The sequence below is a fragment of the Labeo rohita genome, chromosome 2 (genome assembly GCF_022985175.1).
Source record: "Labeo rohita strain BAU-BD-2019 chromosome 2, IGBB_LRoh.1.0, whole genome shotgun sequence".
NCBI classification, from domain to species: Eukaryota; Metazoa; Chordata; class Actinopteri; order Cypriniformes; family Cyprinidae; genus Labeo; species Labeo rohita.
Window position 1 is genome coordinate 28,796,570 of NC_066870.1, and position 23,228 is coordinate 28,819,797.

At 37.2% G+C, this 23,228-nt stretch overlaps 1 protein-coding gene across 1 annotated transcript in view; it reads left to right on the forward strand.

The window, feature by feature from the left end:
- Positions 1-19,333: 19,333 nt before the first annotated feature.
- epha4b (eph receptor A4b) overlaps positions 19,334-23,228 on the forward strand; it is a 151,700-nt gene continuing 147,805 nt past the window's right edge. The window contains 1 exon segment of the mRNA XM_051134295.1: positions 19,334-19,552. Coding sequence (XP_050990252.1) covers positions 19,459-19,552 — 94 coding nt within the window. The 5' untranslated portion in view covers positions 19,334-19,458.

The window sequence follows — 23,228 nt, forward strand, 5'->3', positions numbered from 1 at the left end:
GGGGTATTCATTTTAAGGGGGTTATTTGCAAAGTGTTTTCACGTCTGACAATATTTATAAGAAATTAGGCCCAAGTGAGGCTGTTAAAACTGGTTCCATTAAATATGTATTAGCAAATATCGTATTCCAGTCAACTCTACCGAGTGTATATGGTATTTAAAAAATGTCACACAACAAATATTTATACAGAAGGACTAAATGTATCATTATCATTATAATTTTTTTAAATTTTATTTTATTTTATAGAGTGCTGGAGCAATGACATATTTTTGTAGGCCAACCCAGAAATTAGCATCACTCTGGTTCCCTCAACGAAAACCCAATAGAATTTTTCACTGGCTTTTGGATTATTGCAGAAAACCAACAAAAGTTTACTACAATAATCTTCACAAATCAACACAACTTTTATGAATTTTAAAGCTTAGATATATGCATAAGCTATAAACGAACCAGGCCACGGTAACACGACTTCATTGATATCACCATTAAGCTTCTGACAACTCTTCCTGAAAGTTAAAATAGTTTGCAAGAGCATGAGGCTGTAAAAGCAGAGTGGTATAAGAGAAAAACTAAGTAGTATTCGGTTGGTCGTGTGGTCTCAAAATGGCAGCCACAATGAAATGGGGCCACTCTTACGCAGACTAAAACAGCTTTTTTATTCCACTGCACACACAATTCAATTTACACGTAATTTAAAGTACTACTTTAGGTGTTGACCTTTTTGCATGTGCACCTCAAGTATATCAGTACATTATCATGCCACACTAAAGGAAACATAATACAGAGAACATTATAACATGTAAGGGGTGTGTGTGTTAGGAAAGACAACACAAGTTGTGCTGAGCACATGGTTTTAAGACCTGATGGAGATACACTCATGGGACAGAGCTTAACTTGAGAGACAGCGACAAGATTGATTTGTCTGACGCAGGAAGATTACATTCAGAGACTCACCTGTATTGGACAAGGGCACAGGCAATCGAAAAGCAGCCACACACCAACCAGCCAGAGAACTTTAAAAAATTTATACACTGAATGTTAGGCTATTTACTTGTGTACATTTTCTAATCACAAACTATTTTATTTGACCTTATAGAGGTTTTGGTTAAATAATTACGGTATTGTTTGTATTTCTTTTCTGTTTTAATCATATTGTAATTCTGTTTCTGTGTATTGCATTTTGGGATTCAGTATTCTGCATCATCTATAATTTTGGCAAATGTAGCCTAGTCATTCAAGTAGTGATAGTCGCACTGTCCCACGCACTGCGTCGTGAAGCTTCGAACCTTTTGCGAATCATTTGTTTCCAAACAGTTGTTCGGAGCACCTATCAAACGCTCAAAGTCACGAGTTTTCAGCAAACGAAGCTTCATTACGTCATAACTGTTTCGAAACATTTCGAAATTTAAAATGGTTTGCCGTTGGGGGGCGATAAGTCCTACTGCTAATTAATATAACGTTTTAAAAACACATTTTATACAGACACTTAATATTTAATGACATTTTTTCTTTTTTTTATTGCATTTTATGTATTATGCTTTCAATAAAACATTTGCAATGGGTTTTTAAAAGTTGTTTTTATCTATGTTTCAGCCTGAGTTTTTTGCATTTATACACATTTGACCAGCAGGCGTCTTAAGCGTGTTGTGTTTCTAGCGCTTCGAAACAGTGAATTATTTCGCGAAGTAATTGGTTCAATTGATTCAAAGCTTCGAAAAGGTTCGTTTCTCCCATCACTACATTCAAGAATTACATGCATTCAGAACAGAAGCGAAGATGGAATTTTCCATGGCGAACAAACTTACGTGCGCACGCGCGAGTGCCGAATGCCGCGATCATTTAAAAGAAATCCTTTCCCGCTTTCTGATTTTATGCTTTTCAAGTAGTGGAACTTTAGGTGACGCAGCTGTCCAAAGAAACACACTGCAGTCATGACAACATTGACAGGTACAAGTACAAATACTAAAATGCTGACAGATTCTCTAACTTACTTTAAATTTCCATTTAGTTTCTTTATTTTGTAGCCCTGATTTTGTAATATCCACCTTATTTTTCTCGTAAAACCGGGCCGGCCATTTGTAAATTTTTATGTGGCTGGTTTCTGGTCCCGTGCTATTTTTAGCTGTACAAAGGTAGCTGTACAAAGTATTTTTAGCTGTCAATTTGCTTCTTGATATTGCAAATTGTTGTGTCTTACCATATTATTTTAATGCATTATCTTAATTCTGAACACTAGTTTGTAGTGCAAACAATTTTACCACACAGTTATTCTTCTCATAATTTTTTTTTACAGAGGGTTTGCACTTCAAATCATGTCATGATTTGGTCAGTTACCCGGATGCGTGGTCATAAGTGCGATACTCTGATGTAAACAACAGCTTGGATTATGTGGTGTGGTTAATGTACTACTGAATACGTCATTCTGCTAATTTATACTGTTTAAACCATGTATAAAGTGTGTGGAAGCTGCTAAATCATAAAGAGAAGGACCTAGTAAGCAGGAAAGGGCGCAATATTTTGACAAACTAAAGTTAATAGGTGGTAAAGATATGTACGAGCAGTATTTATTATGATATTTGCTAAATCTTAAACATACCTGACTGGAAATGATAAGAACAAACATGAATGTTGTCAAGATTCTGGGCCAACCACAAACACCTTTTGTTCCTCAGACAGTGTTTTGCACTATTCTGCTTTATTTGTTATAAATTTTGGCAGTGTATAGTGTTCCAAATGTTTTTCTCGGTCTGACCCATTAGTACAGCCTAAAACATGACAATAATTGACCATTTTCAACAGTATTAATTAGCAAAATATGCAAGTTTTATTCGGTTCAGTGGCACTGTTTACATTTAGTGCCACCAATATGGCCGATTGATGACGCATCATGAAAACACACTATAGCAGAGAATGAACAGGAGGTGTTGCCCATAGGCTTATTTCCACGTTGAAGAATAAGGCGGATCAAGTAGGCCTACTGTTACAGATGGCTTATAATATTTGTGGTTAGGTAATTCATGTTGGATTTGATACATCACTTTAACTCTCACATATTCACACACACACAACTGTATCCCTACAGTTACATATATATATATATATATATATTGCATGAAACAGCAAGCTGTAAGACATGATTGCTGTGTGATTTGAGCTCATCCTCTAGAAAAGTCCCTGCGATTCAAAGAGAGAAACAAAAAAACAGGCTGTGGCAGAAAATAAACAATACAAAATGAACAAGCACTAAACAGTGACACAGGGAGCTTGTATAATATGTCGTCTGCTGTTATAGAAAATATAATACGCATTGAAAAACAAATAGCCAAGGGAGGATACAGCAAGTCAATTTGTTGTGCTTTTAATTTTCCTTTTCTGTGAAAGATTCTCCCCGTTTGAACTTGAGGTTTATCTCCCTCTTCTCTGGCCTGTTCTCGCTCATGTTTGATTGTCCTTTGCTTATTAACCTCTGGGAAAGGCAGCTTGTGCATGTGCCTGTGTGCTGCATATCTTCACTTCCTCTGTTTAATTTGTCGTCCCGTGGTCAATAAGAGTGGCATCTTTGGAAGACCGGATTAAGAATGACCCCTAGTAATGGATTCTTCCCTCTCTTAATCAATAAGCCTGTCCCTCTTGTTTTGTGAAAGTGTGGCTTTATTTAAAGACACTTATTCAGAATCTGCATGTACTGTAGTAGTCATATTGTTGTCATTTTGAGATAGATCCATTACAGTTACTATATTGAAGGTCACATTTGCTTTATATAATGGTATTCCATCCTAGTTATTCTTGGTAGTGGCTGATTGCATTTGGATGCTGCTATATCAAAGCATAAAGTTTTACAACATGATCGTTGGTCTCTTGTACTCTTGTATATCAAGTAGAACATTAGTGAGTATATTTCACCCAAGGAGATGAGGAGAGGGATATTTATTGCCAAAGTGAGCAAGAAACTCTACAAATGAGGCTTTCTGGGACTATGGGCTGTCAATCATGTACTAGCTGACAGGATCATGTTGGTAGACCACAAGCCAATTATAGTTCACAGCTAAGCTCAGAATGGACAGGGCTTGAGGCCCTTTTAAAAAAAATTTTTTTTTTTTTCTTTTTTAAATAAGGTTCAGTCAGGGTACAGTATCCCACCACTGAGTTAGATAGAAATGGGCACTAGCCTGAGATATGAAAGGTTTGCACTTCCTCTGAGGATCTGAAGAAGGTCATCTAAGCCATCAGCTGACAGAAAATCCACCTCTGTGTTTTCATACGCCACAAGTACCTTTCTCAAATCGATACTCAGACCTTTTCTTGGTCATTGATCTGAAAAGCTGTTTTTCTAATTCTGAGATTTCATTTTCTCTTTCTCTTTATATTTTAAGTTATTTTTCTCCACCTCCACACAGGCCTTCAGAGTGCTGGTTGGTGTTAGATTTCCCTAGATCTTTTATTGCAGTCCTTAAGTAAAATGAGACTTTTTGTAAATTATTTGTTGGTGAAGTGGAAAGGTTGCTTTTTGTCATCTTATAACCATTTTCTGTTTTAATGTATTTGAAAAATGTAATTTATTCCTGTGATGCAAAGCTGAATTTTCAGCAGCCTGCAGTGTCGCCTGATCCTTCAGAAATCGTATGCTGATTAGGTGGCCAAGAAACGTTAATTAAATTAAAATTTTTGTTTAAGTCTTTTTATCACTTTTGATAAATTTAATGCATTCTTGCTAAAGTAAAAGTAGTAATGAAAAAAATAGTGACCCCAAACTTTTTAATACTATTGTGTGTTGTTTTTTTTCTTAAGTGACAAGTTATAGAAAAAATATGATGTTTTTCTTGGTGGTGTATTTAAAGGACATCTTATTTCCTTAGCTGTAAAGTGCTAGTAACAGGCTGTAACAGTCTGTAGACAAGAAAAATAACATGTATAGCTTTTCACAAAAAAAGATTTGATGAGATACTTAGTGTGGTATCTCGGCTTTCTCTGTGGCTGACAGGACTCTTCACAGGGTGCAGAAACATACAATCAATAAGTAGTTAAATTGTTGTGCGCCTGCCCCAGATTTCATGGTTCACAGCCACTGAAAGCCACAGCTGATCCAGAAATGATTACTTTAGATACCAACTTCACTCGCTCCACTTGTTCATCACTGGTAACTATTCATGCTGTTCTTAATGGTATTCTCCATCTTCAACCTTAGCCGATTCACACAGAGGGATATGGGTGACCAAGTAACAGGCTTAGGTTTATAGATAGCATAGAAACCCACAAATAAAGAGACTTTAAATGTATCTTTGTAACAAATATGCAAGAGAGAGCAGAAATCAGACTATTCAGATGTTCATGTGTCCATCTAACCTTTGAAAGTAATATGAAGATAAACAGCTTTCTGTCTATCAAGAAGAGGCTCATGACATTACATATGTTATAGTCAATATAGTGGAGATTAAAAATAAAGATGGGTTGGGGTTGGGTGGTGGGAATGCAGTAACCCAGCTATAAGGAAACATGCAAACATCTTAAAAAAAAAAGGTGCTTCACGATGCCATAGAAGAATTTTTTTTGTCTAAATGGTTCCATAAAGAACCTTTAACTTCTGAAGAAACTTTCTGTTTCACAAAAGGTTCTTTGTGGCGAAAGAAGGTTCTTCAGATTATAAAAAGGTAAGAAAGAGATGGAACCAAAAATCATTCTTCTATGGCATCACTGTGAGGAACCTTTCAAAGCACCTTTATTTTTAACGTTTTTGGAGCATATTTTTGTTAGCTGGGAAGCAGCCATTTGGTCCTTGTGTTGTGATTGACAGGATTAGAGGAACAAGTTATCTCAAACTTCCTTCTTAAACTTTTTTACCCCGTTTCCACCACCATGAACTGGGTGGTAGTTCAGAGCCAGTGCTTTTGTCGGTTTGGAGTTGGTTCGACTAGTGAACCGGTTTGCCTCTCCATGGACTAGTCACCATATAGCCAGGTCTTATGTCACTGAATACATCATCTTCCCAGCAATGCTAGAGCAGCAGGGCCAAACACAACTCACCAGGCTTGCTCGAGAGATCAGTGCTGCCAGACCAACCCACGTATGACACCAAAGCACCGTGAGAGCGATTGGAAAGCAAATGACTTTTTTTAAGATTTTGAATTGCTCTTGCAGTAATTCGACGCCACATGCCGACCAGACCGCACAACCCAGACACATCCCACACAAGCCTAAGAGTGGCGGACGTTGCGTTGCTATTGATGTTCATAGCTTTGCGAACCTACATCAGCATCCAAAAACGCAGAATCCAATGTGTTTGTGTTTAGCCGCTATTTCAGAAATGGCGGTCAAAAGTTTCTTGATGGTCACGGTAACCCTGCAACTACTTAGTGAGAGTGGACTGCATCATCCACTGAATTATGATATGTAAATAATTAATCATTAATGTAATTACAGTGCTTAATCATCTTAATAATGTTAAGCAACCCTCTCTCAAATTAATTAAAAACCATTTAAAAAAAAAAAAAAAAAAATACATCTTTGTGCATGTGCATTTAAACTATGACAGAAATATACAGTAGAATACTTCTCAAAGTAATAACAATAGTATATACAATCATATTGTTTATTAAAACATTTCTCTTTTTTCTGAGAAATATTTCACAATTTCTTATCCATACTGTAATTTAAACTTTCAACCAACTGTTGTACAGAACTTTGCCAAAAAATTTAATGCGCTAATTTGATTACCAGTATTTAAATAATAATTTTGTATTTGTATCATAAAATGGAATCCAGAAAAATGAAAACTGATAGGACATAATATCTGCAAAAATAGAACAAATTTCATAGGGTCCTATTGTTAAATAATTTTTAAATTGCTACAATTTTATAATTTGAAGGGATAGTTCACCCAAAAATGAAAAAAAAAAATGCTTTTAATAACCAAAATGCTTTTAATACCCCCCTGGAGCTATGTTGAGTACTTTTTATGATGGATGAATGCACTTTTTGGGCTTCAAAATCTCAACCACCATACACTGCCATTTTAAAGCTTAGAAGACATTTTTTAAAATAACTGATTCTATTTATCTGAAAGAATAAAGTAATTTACACCTAGGATGGCTAAATAAGTAAATCATGAGGTAATTTTTATTTTTGGGTGAACTGTCCCTTTATGCTGATCGTTAGGATTTAAGTAAACCAATAAAAAGTTTCATTTTAACACAGCAAAAAATAAAACTTTAGTCAGTGCCAAAAGCCTTGTAACGCATGTCCCACTTCACTTCCTGTCTGCTCTACACTGTCCTATCATGTTAATAAAACAAAAAATTAAAAAACTTCATGTAGCCCTACTGTGCAACCGGCCCTTGGTTTGTTGACCTGGACATAGACGATTGGAGACCAAAAGAGTCTTTAAGCTTTTGAATAGGGTATATGTCAAACGTCACCTGACCGAACTCGGAAAACATGTCTCATTGCTTCCACTTGTCGGAGAACTTATTAATAGCCAAATTTGAAGTAATCAGTTAAATTAGCTAGCTGTTTTTATTGTTGACGTTTAATTCGATTTTATATATAAATGTTAGTGAAAAGAAAACAAAACTTTTATATATCAGTCTACATATGTGATGGACATTGGTTATGATCATCTTTAGTGTCTATTTTGAAGGCATCTTGAGTAAAACAGCTTTATTTTTAACAAGGCATATGCAAAACACGTGAACCGGAAGCAACGAGAATACGGAAGTCTGTTGCGCATAAACCCTATTGTTCTTGCGGCTTTCATGCCACTAGTCTGCACAGTGCCTGCATATCCCGAACTAGCCTAATATCAACAATGCTGGATGTTGCGTTGCTATTCATGTCCGTGGCTTTGCAAACCTACATCGGCACCCCAACTTGGCGAATCCAATGTGTTTGTGTTTAGCTGCTATTTCGAAAATGGCGGTGGCCCTGCTCCTAGCCATTTACATAAGCGGTTCTGATTTCTAGACCAGCAATGTTTTAGTGCTACTTACAAACCACTTTTCGTGGTTCAGAGCTGGTGCTTTGGGTGTTGAAAGACAAAAAAACGATTTAAAACTAGGCTGTGGCTCCAAACCAGCACTAAAATATGCCTTAGTGGAAAAAGGGTATTTGTAAACTTTGTATGATGTACATAAGCTTATATTCGACATAAAAATGTTGTTCCTTCCATCCCCCGCCAAACTCTTCAGAATTTGCAGGGTTAAATGAGGTCAGAATCAAAGGCCTGCATGCTGAAAAAGGGGCCCCTCTGTTAGGACAGATTATGCTGTGAACCTCACTCAGTCATGACGGACCATGCGCTGTGTTTGGAAACACTAGCTGTAATTGTGGCCTGAAGTCACAGCGTGAACCCAGGGGGGTCTTGGGATGATTTTCAGCAGATCTCTCTGCCAAGGTCTGAGGCCAGGTCAGAGCTTAGAGACGGCTGGTTAACCTACTGACCATGACAGGTTCCAAGAGGATTTGAAGAATGTGCTCAGAAATTCTGGAATTTTCAACGGGCGTCAAGATGATTGCGCTTCCAACCGCATGTCAAAATGATGTTGTGCAGTGAGCAAGTGCGTTGAACTGCATGTAATATTTGTTTACATGACAGCATTACCAATAAACCACATCACATTTCTGCGGTTTCCTCTTCATTCGCAATTCTAACTCCGCTGTGTCTGTTTCCTTTTGTCAGACATGCTGAAGGATCACAGGATCAGCCCTCACCGGCTCTAGTTACTCAGGTAACGCATGCGGCACACCGAACGAGTGATGTGTGCATTCATCAGCACAAAAATAGGAGAGATTTGAAGGTTGGAATGATGGAGTGACAGACGGAGTGGTAGCGGGAGAGAGACAGATGAAAGGTGCAGATGAGACCCTGTGCCGGCCCCAGATCTGATTAAGGTCCACTGATGTGTGAGAGATTCACTCTCCCTCTCACCAAGGAAGTGTGTCCTAATGGGCTTCACCCGTCTTGTTCCTTATCGCTGCCAACATCATTGCTACAGTTACCAACCTTTATCTGACTAACACAATTATGCTGCAGTCATGGTGTCGTCAGTAGGAGTCCTGTTAAGTTTTTGTATAACACTGAAAATTATAATTTAATGATCTAAGTGAGACTACTTGGATATGCAGAACCACATGGCTGCATCATCTATTGAAATAGATATGTAAATAATTATTAAAATAATTAGAGTGCTTAACCATCTTAATAATGTTAAGCAACATTCTCTAAAATTAATTAAGCACCATTTTAGATAATTTACATGTTTATGTGTTTAGCTTGAAGAAACTATGACAGAAATACATTACTAATATATACAGTTGAAGTCAAAAGTTTACATACACATTGCAGAATCTGCAAAATGTTAATTATTTTACCAAAATAAGAGGGATCATACAAAATGCATGTTCATTTTTATTTAGTACTGACCTGAATAAGATATTTCACATAAAAGATGTTTACATATAAGAAAAAGTAATAGATGAATAGATGATAAATTAAAAAACTATTACAGAAGGTTCAAACGCTCACTGATGCTTCAAAAGGAAAAATTATGCATTAAGAGTCGGGGGGTGAAAACTTTTTCATTCGAAGATCAGGGTAAATGTAACTTATTTTGTCTTCTGGGGAATAGTATCTTCTGTAGCTTCTGAAGGGCAGTACTAAATGAAAAAAAAATATTACATTTAGGCAAAATAAGAAAAATGTACACATCCTCATTCTGTTCAAAAGTTTACACCCCTGGCTCTTAATACATGGTTTTTCCTTCTAAAGCATCACTGAGCGTTTGAACCTTCTGTAATAGTTGCATATGAGTCCCTCAGTTGTCCAATAAAACACATAATTTAGAAAAACTAAAACAGAAAACATGGAAAACTTCAGTCGGTGTTGCTAGCCTTGTGGGCAGTGCGCCGTTGCGTTACAGGTGTCCCGAGTTCGAATCCCAGCTCGAACCTTTTCTTATATTCCGCTTGTCTTTCTCTGTCCCATTTTGCTTCCTGTCTGCTCTACGCTGTCCTATCATAATAAAGGAAAAATGCTCAAAAAATTAAAACTTCATATAGCCCTACTGTGCAACTTTCTTCTGGTGTTTATTGACCTGGACATGTGACATTGACACCAATAAATGCAGAAACTACCCCAGTCATTACATATAGGCGTCAGTCCTTCATGTATAGGTGAAGATGATAAGTTTGTTTTTGCCTGGTCTAGACTCTGTTAAGTGAAAGCATCTCCATAATGGTGTTAAAGGTGTCTAAGCGTTGATGGATCGTAATGCATTCGCTCATTTGCTGCGGTATGTGAACGTCTTTTGACGTCTAGCTGCGGGGCTGCCTGTCGATCGCGCCTCCAGGGGGTTTTGTAACTACGTTACCCATGGTTATCCATCATGGTGTTAGAAGAGAGTGTTGGTAGCCATTAGCTTTAGCATCTTTATCTCTCTCTGTCTAGCACTCTAGCTGTAATGCGCGGGCCTAATTTGTTTAGCGTGCGCAGAGTGTCCATTAGGGATGGGGCTTGTGTGCCTGGGTGTCTAAGTCTGTGGAAATGGTGACAAATCACACATGGATTTCCTCTCAGTGTAACTGCTGGCAGTGTACAGAATGAACAAGATATTTTTGGTGTGGAGAGGATAGTTTCCCCACAAGTAGTGAACATTTTCTCATCATCTAAGAATTTTCTCATTAAATATATACAGTTGAATTCAAAAGTTTACATGCAGAATCTGCAAAAATAAGAGGGATCATGCAAAATGCATGTTATTTTTTTATTTAGTACTGATCTGAATAATATATTTTACATAAAATATGTTTACATATAGTCCATAAAAAATAATAGTTTTATAATAGTTCAAAAGTTTACATACACTTGATTCTTAGTGTGTGTTGTTACCTGAGCTGTTTTTTTGTTAGTTGTTCATGAGTCCCTTGTTTGTGCTGAACAATTAAACTGCCTGCTGTTCTTCAGAAAAATCTTTCAGGTCCCACAAATTCTTTGGTTTTTCACCATTTTTGTGTATTTGAACTCATCCCAGCAATGACTGTGTGATTTTGAGATCCATCTTTTCACACAGAGGAAAACTGAGGGACTCATATGCAGCTATTACAAAAGTTCAAACACTCACTGATGCTCCAGAAGGAAACACAATGCAAGAGCTGAGGGGTGAAGACTTTTTGAAATTGAAAAACAATTGCTTGTTTTTTTGTCTTGTGGGGAACATGTACGTATGTTCTGTAGCTTCTGAAGGGCAGTACTAAATAAAAAAATAATAATATTAAGGCAAAATAAGAAAAATCTACACATCCTTATTCCGTTCAAAAGTTTACACCCCCGGCTCTTAATGCATCGTTTTTTCTTTTGAAGCATCAGTGAGCGTTTGAACCTTCTGTAATAGTTGCATATGAGTCCCTCAGTTGTCCTAAGTGTGAAAAGATGGATCTCAAAATCATACAGTCATTGTTGGAAAAAGTTCAAATACACAAAAACCAAAGAATCTATGGTACCTGAAGAATTTTTCTGAAGAAAAGCAGGCAGTTTAACTCTTCAGGACAAACAAGAGATTTTGACTTGTTTGACAAACTTATGAACAACTATAATATAATAATATAATAAATATTATAAAAAACACTGCTGTAGATCATTCAGGTAACAACACAGTATTAAGAATCAAAACTTTTGAACATGGTCATTTTTATAAATTCAACTATTATTTTCTCTTGTAGACTATATGTAAACACCTTTTATGTGAAATATCTTATTCAGGTCAGTACTAAATAAAAAATAACATGCATTTTGTATGATCCCTTTTATTTTGGTAAAATAATTAACAGTTTGCAGATTCTGCAAGGTGTATATAAACTTTTGACTTCAACTGTATGTTTAGAAAACAGTTCTTTCTGGTAACTGAATCTGATTGGCTGATAAGAGTGTGATGTTCTAGTGATAACAGAACTCTGAGCGTTTCACTGTTTGTATCACTCCACAAGTGATGGTGGACCCCAAATCCACTATAATTTAAAAAAATAATACTGGTTTTGTGTCAAATGTGGTTTGTTATTTAAGATATTGTCTATCTGAAAATATTCTTCAAAAACTTATTTTTTTTTATTTATGTGGATGACACTTTGTAGTAGAATCTATGTGAATACATAGAAAGAGACCTGACAGGCAGAGTTTTGCGACAGCGTTCTTACCTCATTTCGAAAGTTTCTTCAAAATTCCCCCCAGAGCTGTAAAACTTGTAAAAGACGAACAACCTCGGGTCTATCATTAATGAAAGTTGTTTTCAGTTTACAAGTAAATCATTGTATGATTTACCAAAACGTAGTCATATTAATGGTAATGTTAAACGTCTGGTGTTCATAAATGTTAATAAAGGCTGGCCCCCGATCTAGCTGCTCTGAGAAGAAACAGCACTAAACATCATTGGTTTTATCTACATTGAGTTTGTGTTAAATTCTTGAACACTGAACACAGTGCAAAACTTAATATATCAGCAGTAAAGCCATACATTCCACTCCAGCATGCAGACAGTGTAATGATTGTATGGAGAGTGGAGAGGTTTTATATTCCCTTGCGAGTCTGGGTCAAGAGTACTAGATCTTACTTTGTCTCAGGATCTATTATGGATAGACTGGTTAACCTTTCACACACTAGACCGCTATATTGGGCCTATAAACTTCTAAAGAAAGTGATATATTGGCTGTAGGTCTCAGATATGCATACAGACATTGAGATGAACTAGCTTTGAAAGGTGGCTACATTTAAAGACCACGCAGCTGAATAACTCTGCATGGCAATGCCAAAAAAGTTGCAAAGCAGTATGTACAAAAGCAAACACGCTTGTAGCCCACTAACCATGCAGGATATTACTGTGGTTTCCTACAAGAAGTGTTTCAGATCTTCGATAAATAGCTGAGAAGCAAATATCCTGTTTCGTATAGTTTGTCGTGAGACAGTAAGGCATTCATGATTTCAGTATGAAACTAAAATTGCATTGTCTGGTAGCCACTGTGGTGAATATTTTCTTAGAAGAAAAGCTGTCATATGCTTCCTGCCTGGGTGTGTGTGTGTTTTTTGTTTTTTTTTTCTTAGAGATAGCAATGACATAGAGCTTGGTAGGGCAACAGATCAAGCTTTAAAAGGCTTGGGCCATTTTTGTGGTTCATAGTCTTATCAAGTAATCACAAACCTGACAACAACATCAGGTGCACAAAGCGAGAGAAAGAAAGAGTGTGAAATGGTGAATGGCAACTATAGAGTGCACAAAGTTTTTTCTTATTCTCTTTCACTCTCTACTTGTTGGATAGGGATGAATGGCTGTCTGCTCTACAGTGTGGCAGCTGAAGTTCTGGGCTCATGGAGGGATTCCTTAGGAGATGTGAGAGGAGAACAGGGGGTGTTTATGGGGGGGGGGGGGATCTTGTAAGCATTCATTGTTGTCCTGGGCTTTCCCACACTCTCACTTTTGTGTGTGCAGTCTCCTGCAAACTCTGACATGATGAATTACCTGCTGCATGCTGCATGCCATGTGGTTCAGTTGCACGGGAGCTACCAAAGTACCAAAGCGCGGCTCTCTTTCTCTGTTATAGTTACACCTCCTCCCCCAACCCCACACTCATCTCTCAATTTGCTTCCTTCCGTTCATGAGCAGACTATCACTCTCCCTCCCTCCATTATGTTCCTCACGCTCAAACTATCTATCTTGGAAAGCGAGGCACACGGCCACAGGCTGTTCAACTTTCTCTCTCTTTCTTTGCCCATTAGCCTCAACCAGCCCTCCCCTCATTGGCGGCCGATGATGTCCGGAGGGTCTCTGGATCAGTGCCCCCACCTCCTCATAAAAAGCCTTTCTTTGACTCTAAATGCGAGCACCAAACTGCCGGCCATTAAATGTTTGGTTCACCACAATAGAGACATTAACACACGAGTGAGTAGCTCTGAAAAGCCTGTGAGGGTGTTAGGTGGATTCAGCACGGCAGACGACCCTTTCAGCGAGCCCGGAACTACCACAAGCACAGTGGTTTCAGCTGAAGATTTAAGATTGAAACCTGGGTTGAACTGTTTCGGGATAGGTGTAACTTATTTGTAACTTACTCCTAGGAGAGTAGAGATCATTATTGTTCAAAAGTTGATTGAAAATACAGTAAAACAGTAATATTTTCAGCAGCCATTATCATTCAGAAATCATTCTAATATGCTGATTTGGTGCTAAAGAAACATTTTTTAGAATTGAAAACAGTTTGTGCTGTCTAATATTTCTGTGGAAACCATGACACATTGTTTTCCAGATTCTCTACTAAATTGAAAGTTCAAACGAACAGCATTTATTTGAAATGGGAAACTTATGTAACACAACAAATGTCTTTACTGTCACTTTTGATCAATTAAATGCACCCTTGCTGAATAAAAGTATTAATTTCTTTACGCACACATTTGAACAGTGTAAATGGGCCAGTCTACAGAATTGGTACAAACTGCTGTCCCACAACCAAAAAATATACATTTAAAAAGCATTTAAGTATACAAATATTAGATATTTCCTAAGATATTTTTATTATCTATTGAAATCCACAATGATATTTAAAATATCAGTAAGCTTACTATATATAAAATAATCATTTAGAGGGTTCTTTCAGTTGGGAGGTGGCTGTCCTGAACCCTAACCCCTAGATTTCAACTTATGAAAATGATATTGAAATAATTTTAGCATTTTATTCAGTTGTTGCTGTTTTTTAAAGTGAAGTTATTTAATTTTTTTTTTGTAAATTATGAAACTTTATGTAAAAAAAAAAAAAAAAGTGTACCGCATTTTCATATCACTACTGAAACAGCATATGTTTTAGTCCATTGGCTGAGACTGATTTTAACTACACCCCTACATTTATGGTCAGGAAATATGAATCTGTCTATCTCTCTCATATCTACATGGTGAGTAGATAGGCCCCATCACTTTGAGGTAAATTTGTTCAAAAGTATGAAAAATCTGTTTGTAACTTTAAAGAATGTCACTACCGAACCACATTTTTCTATAATTAAACACTGTTTTGCAAGTTGCTCCATAACATTTAGTTTTTATGTGTACAACTGTTCAGAACTGTGCTAGCTAACCATGTGCTGATTAGCATCTTTGAGCTAGGTACAGAAGTATCTAAAATTGTCACTATCGAAACAGTTACGAACGAAACATTTGGAGAAATCTCATCAATCACACTTAAATATTGTTAAAATTGTAATTCTTATTGATTTACCTCTGAAAATGTAGTAAAATAGGAAGATGTAAGGAAAATCTTAATAGGTCAATTTAACCCTTCTTATTGAATTATATATTACTGTTTCGGTAGTGACAAATTTGGGGAGAGGACAAATATTCCAAAACTTTCTGAAAAACAATATGAGAATTAACTACACAATTAGAAATCATAAAATTTGCATACTTACAAACATTTTGGGAAAAGACCAACTCTGACTTTAAATCTGTAGAATGGCCCATATATACCTTACGTTAAATTAAAATAGTTTAAAATATAAGTGTACATGTTATGAGTAAAGTAACAGGCAAAATGCACTTACATACCTTGCTTTATTTTTGAGGTCAGCAAATTACTTTCTTTTGTGGTTCCATGTGCATGTGTGTTGTTTTGGTGAGGTTTTTCTTCTAGCAGTCAATCTGCACTGCAGCACAACCCGCCAAACAGAACAGTCTGCAGTATGAAAAGTTAGATTTGGCCCTCAATCCAAGCCATTATAACTGACTGACCTTTCAGGGTGAAAGGGGGAGAGAGCAGGTGACCGGAGTTCAATCCTTTTAGAAATGGGCTGAAAAAAGGTAGAGACTGAAGCATTTCCTTTGGATAAAAAGTCAACCATTAAGCTTTGATGTGGCTCAAAATGACACAAAATGGCAGAAATGCACAAATGGCACATGAATTAGTCTGGGAAGAAAGGTTTGTGTGTATGTGTGTGTGGGTGTGTTGAACATAGCACTGGCTGAGGCTAAATGTACACCGGGTAGTGATTCTATGAAGAACTCTTAACAGTAGCTCACTATCCTCCTCTAATGGCCATTTGTGTTATGAAAGCAAAAGGAATATTGCAAGCATATTTCATCTACTCTGTCTGGACTTCCATTGTTTCTGTTGAAGAGCAAAAGCTGACATTGCATTTTACTGTAGCTTTGAGAGACAATCCACAGTGACCATGAGGATTGTAAGTGTCTTAAAGACACCCCACACACAAACAGCCTTTAGTAGGGGGGTTGGTGGTAGTTGAGGAGTCTGAGAGCCTTGTCATGTCATTGATAGTGTTGCCATGACAGAGTTTTGTTACTGGATGAATGAAGCCTTCTAAAAACCTTTTCTTATTTCACCCCACGGGGAAATTAGGTCATTGGCATGCAGCCTGTATGGGGTGTAAATTGCTTAATTGTCTTAATTGGACACTTAGAAAATCCCAGTTGGAGCAAAGAGAGAGTGGATAAAGTGATGCTGGTTTCACTGGTCGGTATTCAGCTATGAATTACAGATCTCGCAAAGATTACAAATTATATATTGCGATTTTAATTCTACTGTAGTCCATTTAGCATACCTTATTTGTAAAAGAATAGTTCCAGATCTAAAATATTATTGAACGAGCTATGTTCAAGTCCATTGTAAAATGGCAGATAAATGGATATGTATGGGCACACTTAATTTGAATTCTACATTTAATGTGCCTAAAGCACTTTTTTGGGGGGGATTTGCATTTTTGTGTGTGTGATTATTGTGAATGTATTTAATGGGGTTCACCTATACAGTTCTGCTATCATTTACTCTCCATCATGTGGGTCCAAAAGAAGATTTTGTAAAAAAAAAAAAAAAAGGTTGGCAACATTTTTTAAAAAGAAGAAAATTTATGATTGAAATTTTGTTTCACAAAAAACAAAGTCATACAGTTTTGAAATGACATGAGGGTAAGTAAATGATGTAAGACACTTGTCATATGCCTAATAATGTCTCATTTTGAAATGGTGGCGGCACTCAAACGATGGCAGTGCTCTGCCATCCCAATGTGCATACTATCCACCCTATCTGCCTTAAATAGTAGGGTGGCATAGAATTTAGGATGGATAGTATGCACATTGGGACGCAGGCATTGATCTAAATGTCTACCCATAGTGCACTGTGAGAATCATGCTGACTGAATCCCCACAACTAAGTGGTGGCGTCCAAAATGGAAGTTTTTATCAGAAAGCATAAACTACGAAAAGCAGCAGCCCTTCTGGTGCACTTAGTGTCCGTATTTGTAGATATCAGAAGCATCCCAGTGTAAGGAACAAGTGGAAAGTTTATTTTTAATTGCATCCCAGATCATGTTTGAGGATTGATTGGAACATTTGATTTGTTGACAAGGCACAGTGTCATGGAAGGTTCACAAAGATACATTCTTCCATGAACCTTCTTTGTGAACCTTCCATGACACTGTGCCTTGTTGACAAAATAAAATGCTCTAATCAGTCCTCAAACATGATCCAGGATGCCATTAAAAATAAACTTTCCACTTGTTCCTTACACTGGGATGCTTCTGATATCTGTACAAATACAGACACTAAGTGCATCAGATGAAGTGGTACTGGATCTGACTACAGCTGCATCACAAACTCATCTTTATTCTTTCCACCTGATGCTTTTGAGGCTTTTCGTAGACCACAGCTTCTGAAAAAGCTTATAAACAGCAGAGACAAGCTGGATGCCATCCTGGCAGGATGTAAACATGCTGATGCTTGGTATGACGCCACAGCCACTGAAGGAGTTTCTCAGGATGGTTTTCGCTCGATATCCGGGGGTGTTTTGACACCTTTTGGGGACAAATCGATGGTACGGCATTTGGTTTAAGCCTATACTTATATCTGTCGCCACCTGTAAGAACTTTCTGTTGCTGTGATCATTGTATAAGTATTTTATTTTACGAGTTGTGTATTTCTAGTTGTGTTTAGGGTTGTCGCTAACAATTATTTTGGTAATTGAGTAATCGGACAATTATTCTGATGATTAGTCGAGTATTCGGATAATTAAAATTATTTTTTTTGGAGGTAATAAAAATAGACCTAAGTAAACAACAGCCTTTAAAATGACTTGAAATACATATAGCAATGAGTCAATAATAATTGGTTCAAATACAGTATTAAAAGCAAGTGATCATATGGTTTTATTAAACAAAACTGTGAAAATACAGTGTATTTTAAACAGTAGAACTAATGTAGATTATGCATTATATCAAATGACTACAGGGCGCCAACGACGTGACGATTGTTTTCACTTTACTGGTCAATATAATCCTTTAATATTAACTAAATAGCATTTTATTCAAATGTCCACTTAATCTTGCCACAGGCACTGTAATTACTTAAAAATGTGAACATTAAAACGTGTAAACCCAGAGGAGGGTTTGAGCTTTTATTTTGAATCGTTAGCATATTGAGAAATGAAGTGCATATTAAACCCGCAGCGCATATATTTTATTTGAATCGTAGCGTTTGTGAATTTACAATAGCATTATGCGTTATTACAATTTTTAATTGGGTTTAATATATCATCCAGCCTTAGAAAACAGTCTAATGCGTTTCATGAATTCTCGTTCATGGAATGCGCCGCTTCCGGTATTTTGCTGGTTACTCGACATGGGCGAATTGCAGTCAAGTATTTTTTTAAATCAAATACTCAAATTGAATCAAGGAATCGTGTGTGTTGTGTTGCGTTAAAAATAGCAACAGGTAGCGCTAGCAGCTCACCAAGTGCAACCTTTTGACATCATCGTAATAATGGCGCCCCCATAGTCCAAAATATGTAAATCCATCATGGGTTTTCTACTTCATGTTTCAGTAAGAGATATCATTTACATTATATTAAGCCATACAAGTCTAAATACCCAGGGTTACCTTTAAAACAGGACGTTTTAGACAAAGGGTCAGAATGAGGGTTGAAAATAATCTTTTTTTCCACGTTTTCTCTTTTTTTGTGCTAAAAACTTGCTAGTAAACTGTGAGGAACATATTCCATGTCATGACCCCTTTAAATAAATGCATGTTTGTTTATTTCCTCCTACTACGAGCGTTTTCCCATTTAATTTAGCTTACTTCAGAAACTTACACCATCAAACAAAGTGTCGTTATCATTAAAATCACCTCAGAAAAGTAGAATTAAGCAGTTTAAAGCCAGTCCAAAATGAAATTTGGCAGCTGTCATCGTCCGCGCTTCCTTCAGTTTCTGTGTGGCGGTTGAGATCTTTATCGAGCTCGCGCCTTTAAAAGCACCCGCGCGCCTCCCGTCGTCCTCCGTTTCCCTGGCAGCCCGAGATGATTGACACTCCGAGGCTAGTCCCGGACCCTCCCTCTCCACTGCTCTGCTCTCCTCTCCTCACTTGAGCTCTGATCGCGAGCCTCAGTAACTTTCTACAGCGAGAGGGATGCAGCGCGCGTTCAGCGCAGCCTGAAAATGGCAACCCTTTGGATTTATCCGTCCCTTCTTTTCTTTCTTTTCCCCTCCCTCACACCGAGTCAAGCCTTACGGAATTACCCAGAGAATGAAGGTAAGAGGGCTTTGCGTTTAATAACTAAAGAATGGGATTAATTAATGGCTGAGGTTTGAGGGAGACACAGTTTTCTGAAGTGCGCTCTGGATGCTGTGGTTCCTATAAATCATGCATAAGGTGAATGAAGCAAGCGGGGAAAAATAGCAAGTGCATGTGTTTTCAACTAAGGTTTATTGAAATATTAGGGCACAACATGCTTGTCCGGTAGAACTGGCTCTTGAAGTGCTCCCTGTGGATTGCAGTTGGACATTTCCAATGTTTTTAACACTGTACACGTGACAGTTATTAGGTTAATGAAAACACACGAACACAAGTATGATTTTAAGAAATATTTTAATGCACATCTTTGCTACCACAGCAAAAAATAACGACAGTGTAAAAAACAGTTTACAACATTTGTTTTTCAAAACACAAATAAGCTGCGAATACTCTATATACTATAATAGAAAGTCACCGTACAACAGTATTTGTATTTGTATTTGTATTTTGTATTTATTTATTTATTTTTTTTATTTTTTTTCTAAAAGTTAACTGGAAGAAACTTAAGAGTATGTATTAAAAAGTTATTTTATATTTGATTATTTAATATTATATAAAGTTTTTTAAAACACATACAGTACATTTGCTAAGGATTAGAAAACTGATAAAACAAAATTAAGAACATGATGTGAGCGGGTAAAACTCTTATATGTCCAGAAATTGTGCAGTGTGTTGTGTGCATTGTGCCGTATGGCCAGCTGGAACCAGAGAGAAGTCTCTGTAAGCCTGATCATTTATCAGTGACCATAAGGTGATTTGTTAATGGTGACTGCATCTTGTCTATATAGCAGTCTCAATACATGCTAGAAAAATCTGTTCCACAGTCTGTTAAATAAATAAAAAATCCTGAAATAGCATATAAGTACCAGTTCCCTGCCACAAGAATGAGAATAAAACTGGCCAAGTAGTTTATCACTTTATTAACAAAAAATTGGAACAGTAATGTATGCTTATATCAGTGTACTTGAAATGAAGGTTTATATTTATCATCTAAAAAAGCATGTTTTTCTGTCTGTTGTGTGCTGTGCGTTTCCAGCAAATAGTTCAATATGGTTAGTTTTAAATTGTAAACTTTTTTTTTTAAATGATGAAGACAGATCAAATGAATGAGCTTCTTTTTTGACACAGCTTAGCTCAAATGTTGGAATTTGAGGTTAGCAAAATGCATCCTAGATAGACAATGAAAATAATGCTTCCATCGAGGCAAAGAGCTTTTCCGGTAATTTCCTATCCTGAGCATAAAAGTGGAAGAACTACTATTTTCTTGGTACTTTAAGTGAATTCATTCACGTAAATTGAAGAAATAAGCTTTTTAAGTCACAGAAGCAATTCGATCGCACGAATGCCTACCCTCATTCCTCACCTGAGGAAATTTTCTTTTGTTGCATCAAAAAAAAATACATTTGAGTGGATGATGAAATTGTGTTTAACCAGTGGAAATGGGAGACAAATCATTTTGTGCCCAATAGAAGGACTAAACGGTGCTTTTCTGGTTGGTGTCTCTGGCCGTCCGGTGACTGGAAATCGCTTTCGCTCTGTGTTCCCTCCCAGCAGGGCTAGTTCTTCTAGTCTCTTTCTTCTCTGTAATGTTTTCTGCTTTCTTCTGAACCTTCCTCTCTGTTATCGGCCTAATTGGTTGACTTTAGTCTACTGCCCCATGTATTTGTGCAGTAGCATGTGCTTTTGTGCGTATGTGAGCAGAGTGCATAACTGCTCCAACGCCAAAGCACGGTCTCTTCTGCTTTGTCTCTGCTGTGCTCCGCGGTGCTCTATGTGACTGTAAATAACGTCTTCTCATCTTGAGGACGCCCGCTGAGCTTGCTCGCCGAGCCGTAAGACTGACCAGCGTTTGTTATTTTAAGCCGCAGTGGGAGTGCGGGTGCCATGTTACACTAGAGCAATGCGAACACAATGACACGGGAGTCATTTGCCACATATGGACCAAAATGTGGAAGTCGTCTAAGAAGGAATGGATTCAGAGAGGTCAGGGGACAGTGCAGTAGCTGATGCGAACAGCAGAGGGCGCCCTGTAGCACATGAAGTCTTTTGTCAAGGTTTTGTTTTGCGGTGGATCTCAGAGCTGAGTTTAGAATAGCAGAAACTAAGAAGTAGGTTTTTATTTAGATTTTCTAGTTTCAACAAGCACGTGACTACACCGATTCAAAACTAATTTTACAATGAATTGAAAAAAAGCTCTGTTTAGCTTCTCACAGTCTTAACAGCTGAGGGTTCATACCACCTGTTTAAGAAAAGATTAGATTGAGTCTGATCCGGGTTGGTGAGCTTAATTCGGTTTAATGGCTTAAAAAGAACATTTAATCTTTTGCTGAACCCCTGGAATGGTCATCGATTTTTATGTTTCTTTTTTCTCTTCTTATGCTCCAGATTAGTATTCTGCCTCCACCGTGGGCTGTTTTCACTGCTCTGATATTCCTCTCTCTCTCGCTTCCCTTCTAGCAAGTTTGGGTGACCTGTCCCTGTTGCATGCTTTCATTTACTGGGCAGCAGGATTAGTGGCTCAGCTTCCCCCGAGGGGAAGAGGGTCTGTTTGTAAAGGAGCCTCTGTTCTCTGCCTTTTCTCCAGGTTTAAACAGTCTGGATTAGAGTGCCCTCATGGCCAAATGCCTCGGCTAAAACAAGCAAGAGAGTAGAACACACACAAACACAGAAAATCAAGTATTTGTGCTCATATGATACATTTGATCAGCATCTATCTAGGAACTTCTGAGCAGTTGTATTTAAAGATATAGAGCTAGATAAACAGACGTCATTTTTATTTCTCATTTTCTTAAAGGGACAGTTCACACAAAAATTAAAATTGTCATTAATTACGCACCTTCACGTCATTCCAAACCTGTAAGTGCATCGAAGACTGACAGTAAAAAGACGAATAAAGTCATTATTTTTGTTTTCTTTGCACACAGAGTATTCTCATAGCTTTATAAAATTAAGGTTGAGCTACTGATGTCGCACTACTTTATCGATGTCCTTACTAACTTTCTGGGTCTTGAATGTGTCAGATGCGTTGCTGTCTATGTAGGGTCAGAAAGCTCTTGGATTTCATCAGAAATATCTTAATTTGTGTTCTGAAGATGATTGAATGTCTTACAGGTTTGGAATGACATAAGGTGAGTAATTAATGACAGAATTTTAATTTGTGGGTAAACTGTCCCTTTAACGTTTAGGAGACATATTGACATTTTCAGTAGTGTTTCAGGAGAAATAATAATGGAAACAAATGAGCCATTGTGTGTGGATGGAATTTGCTCCTGGATTAAAAATGAGGTGTGAAATATTTGAGGTAATATCAAAATGTTTGACTTTTAGACTTTTGTACTCTCATGTTGTTCCAAACTGTTTCTTCCATCTGTGGAATACAAAAGAAGAACTGTACTAAAAATCTTGTTTTTGTTCTTCCAGGGTTTTTTGGGACCCTTTTGACTTTTGTTGTTCAAGCTACTTTTGTACACACATTTTTCAGAATATCTTCTATGTTCTGCAGTGGAAAGCCAGCCATATGTGACCCTGGACCACAAAACCCATCATAAGTAGCACAGGTATATTTGTAGCAGTAGCTAACAATACATTGTATGAGTCAAAATTATCCTAATCATTAGGATATTACAGTTTTTCT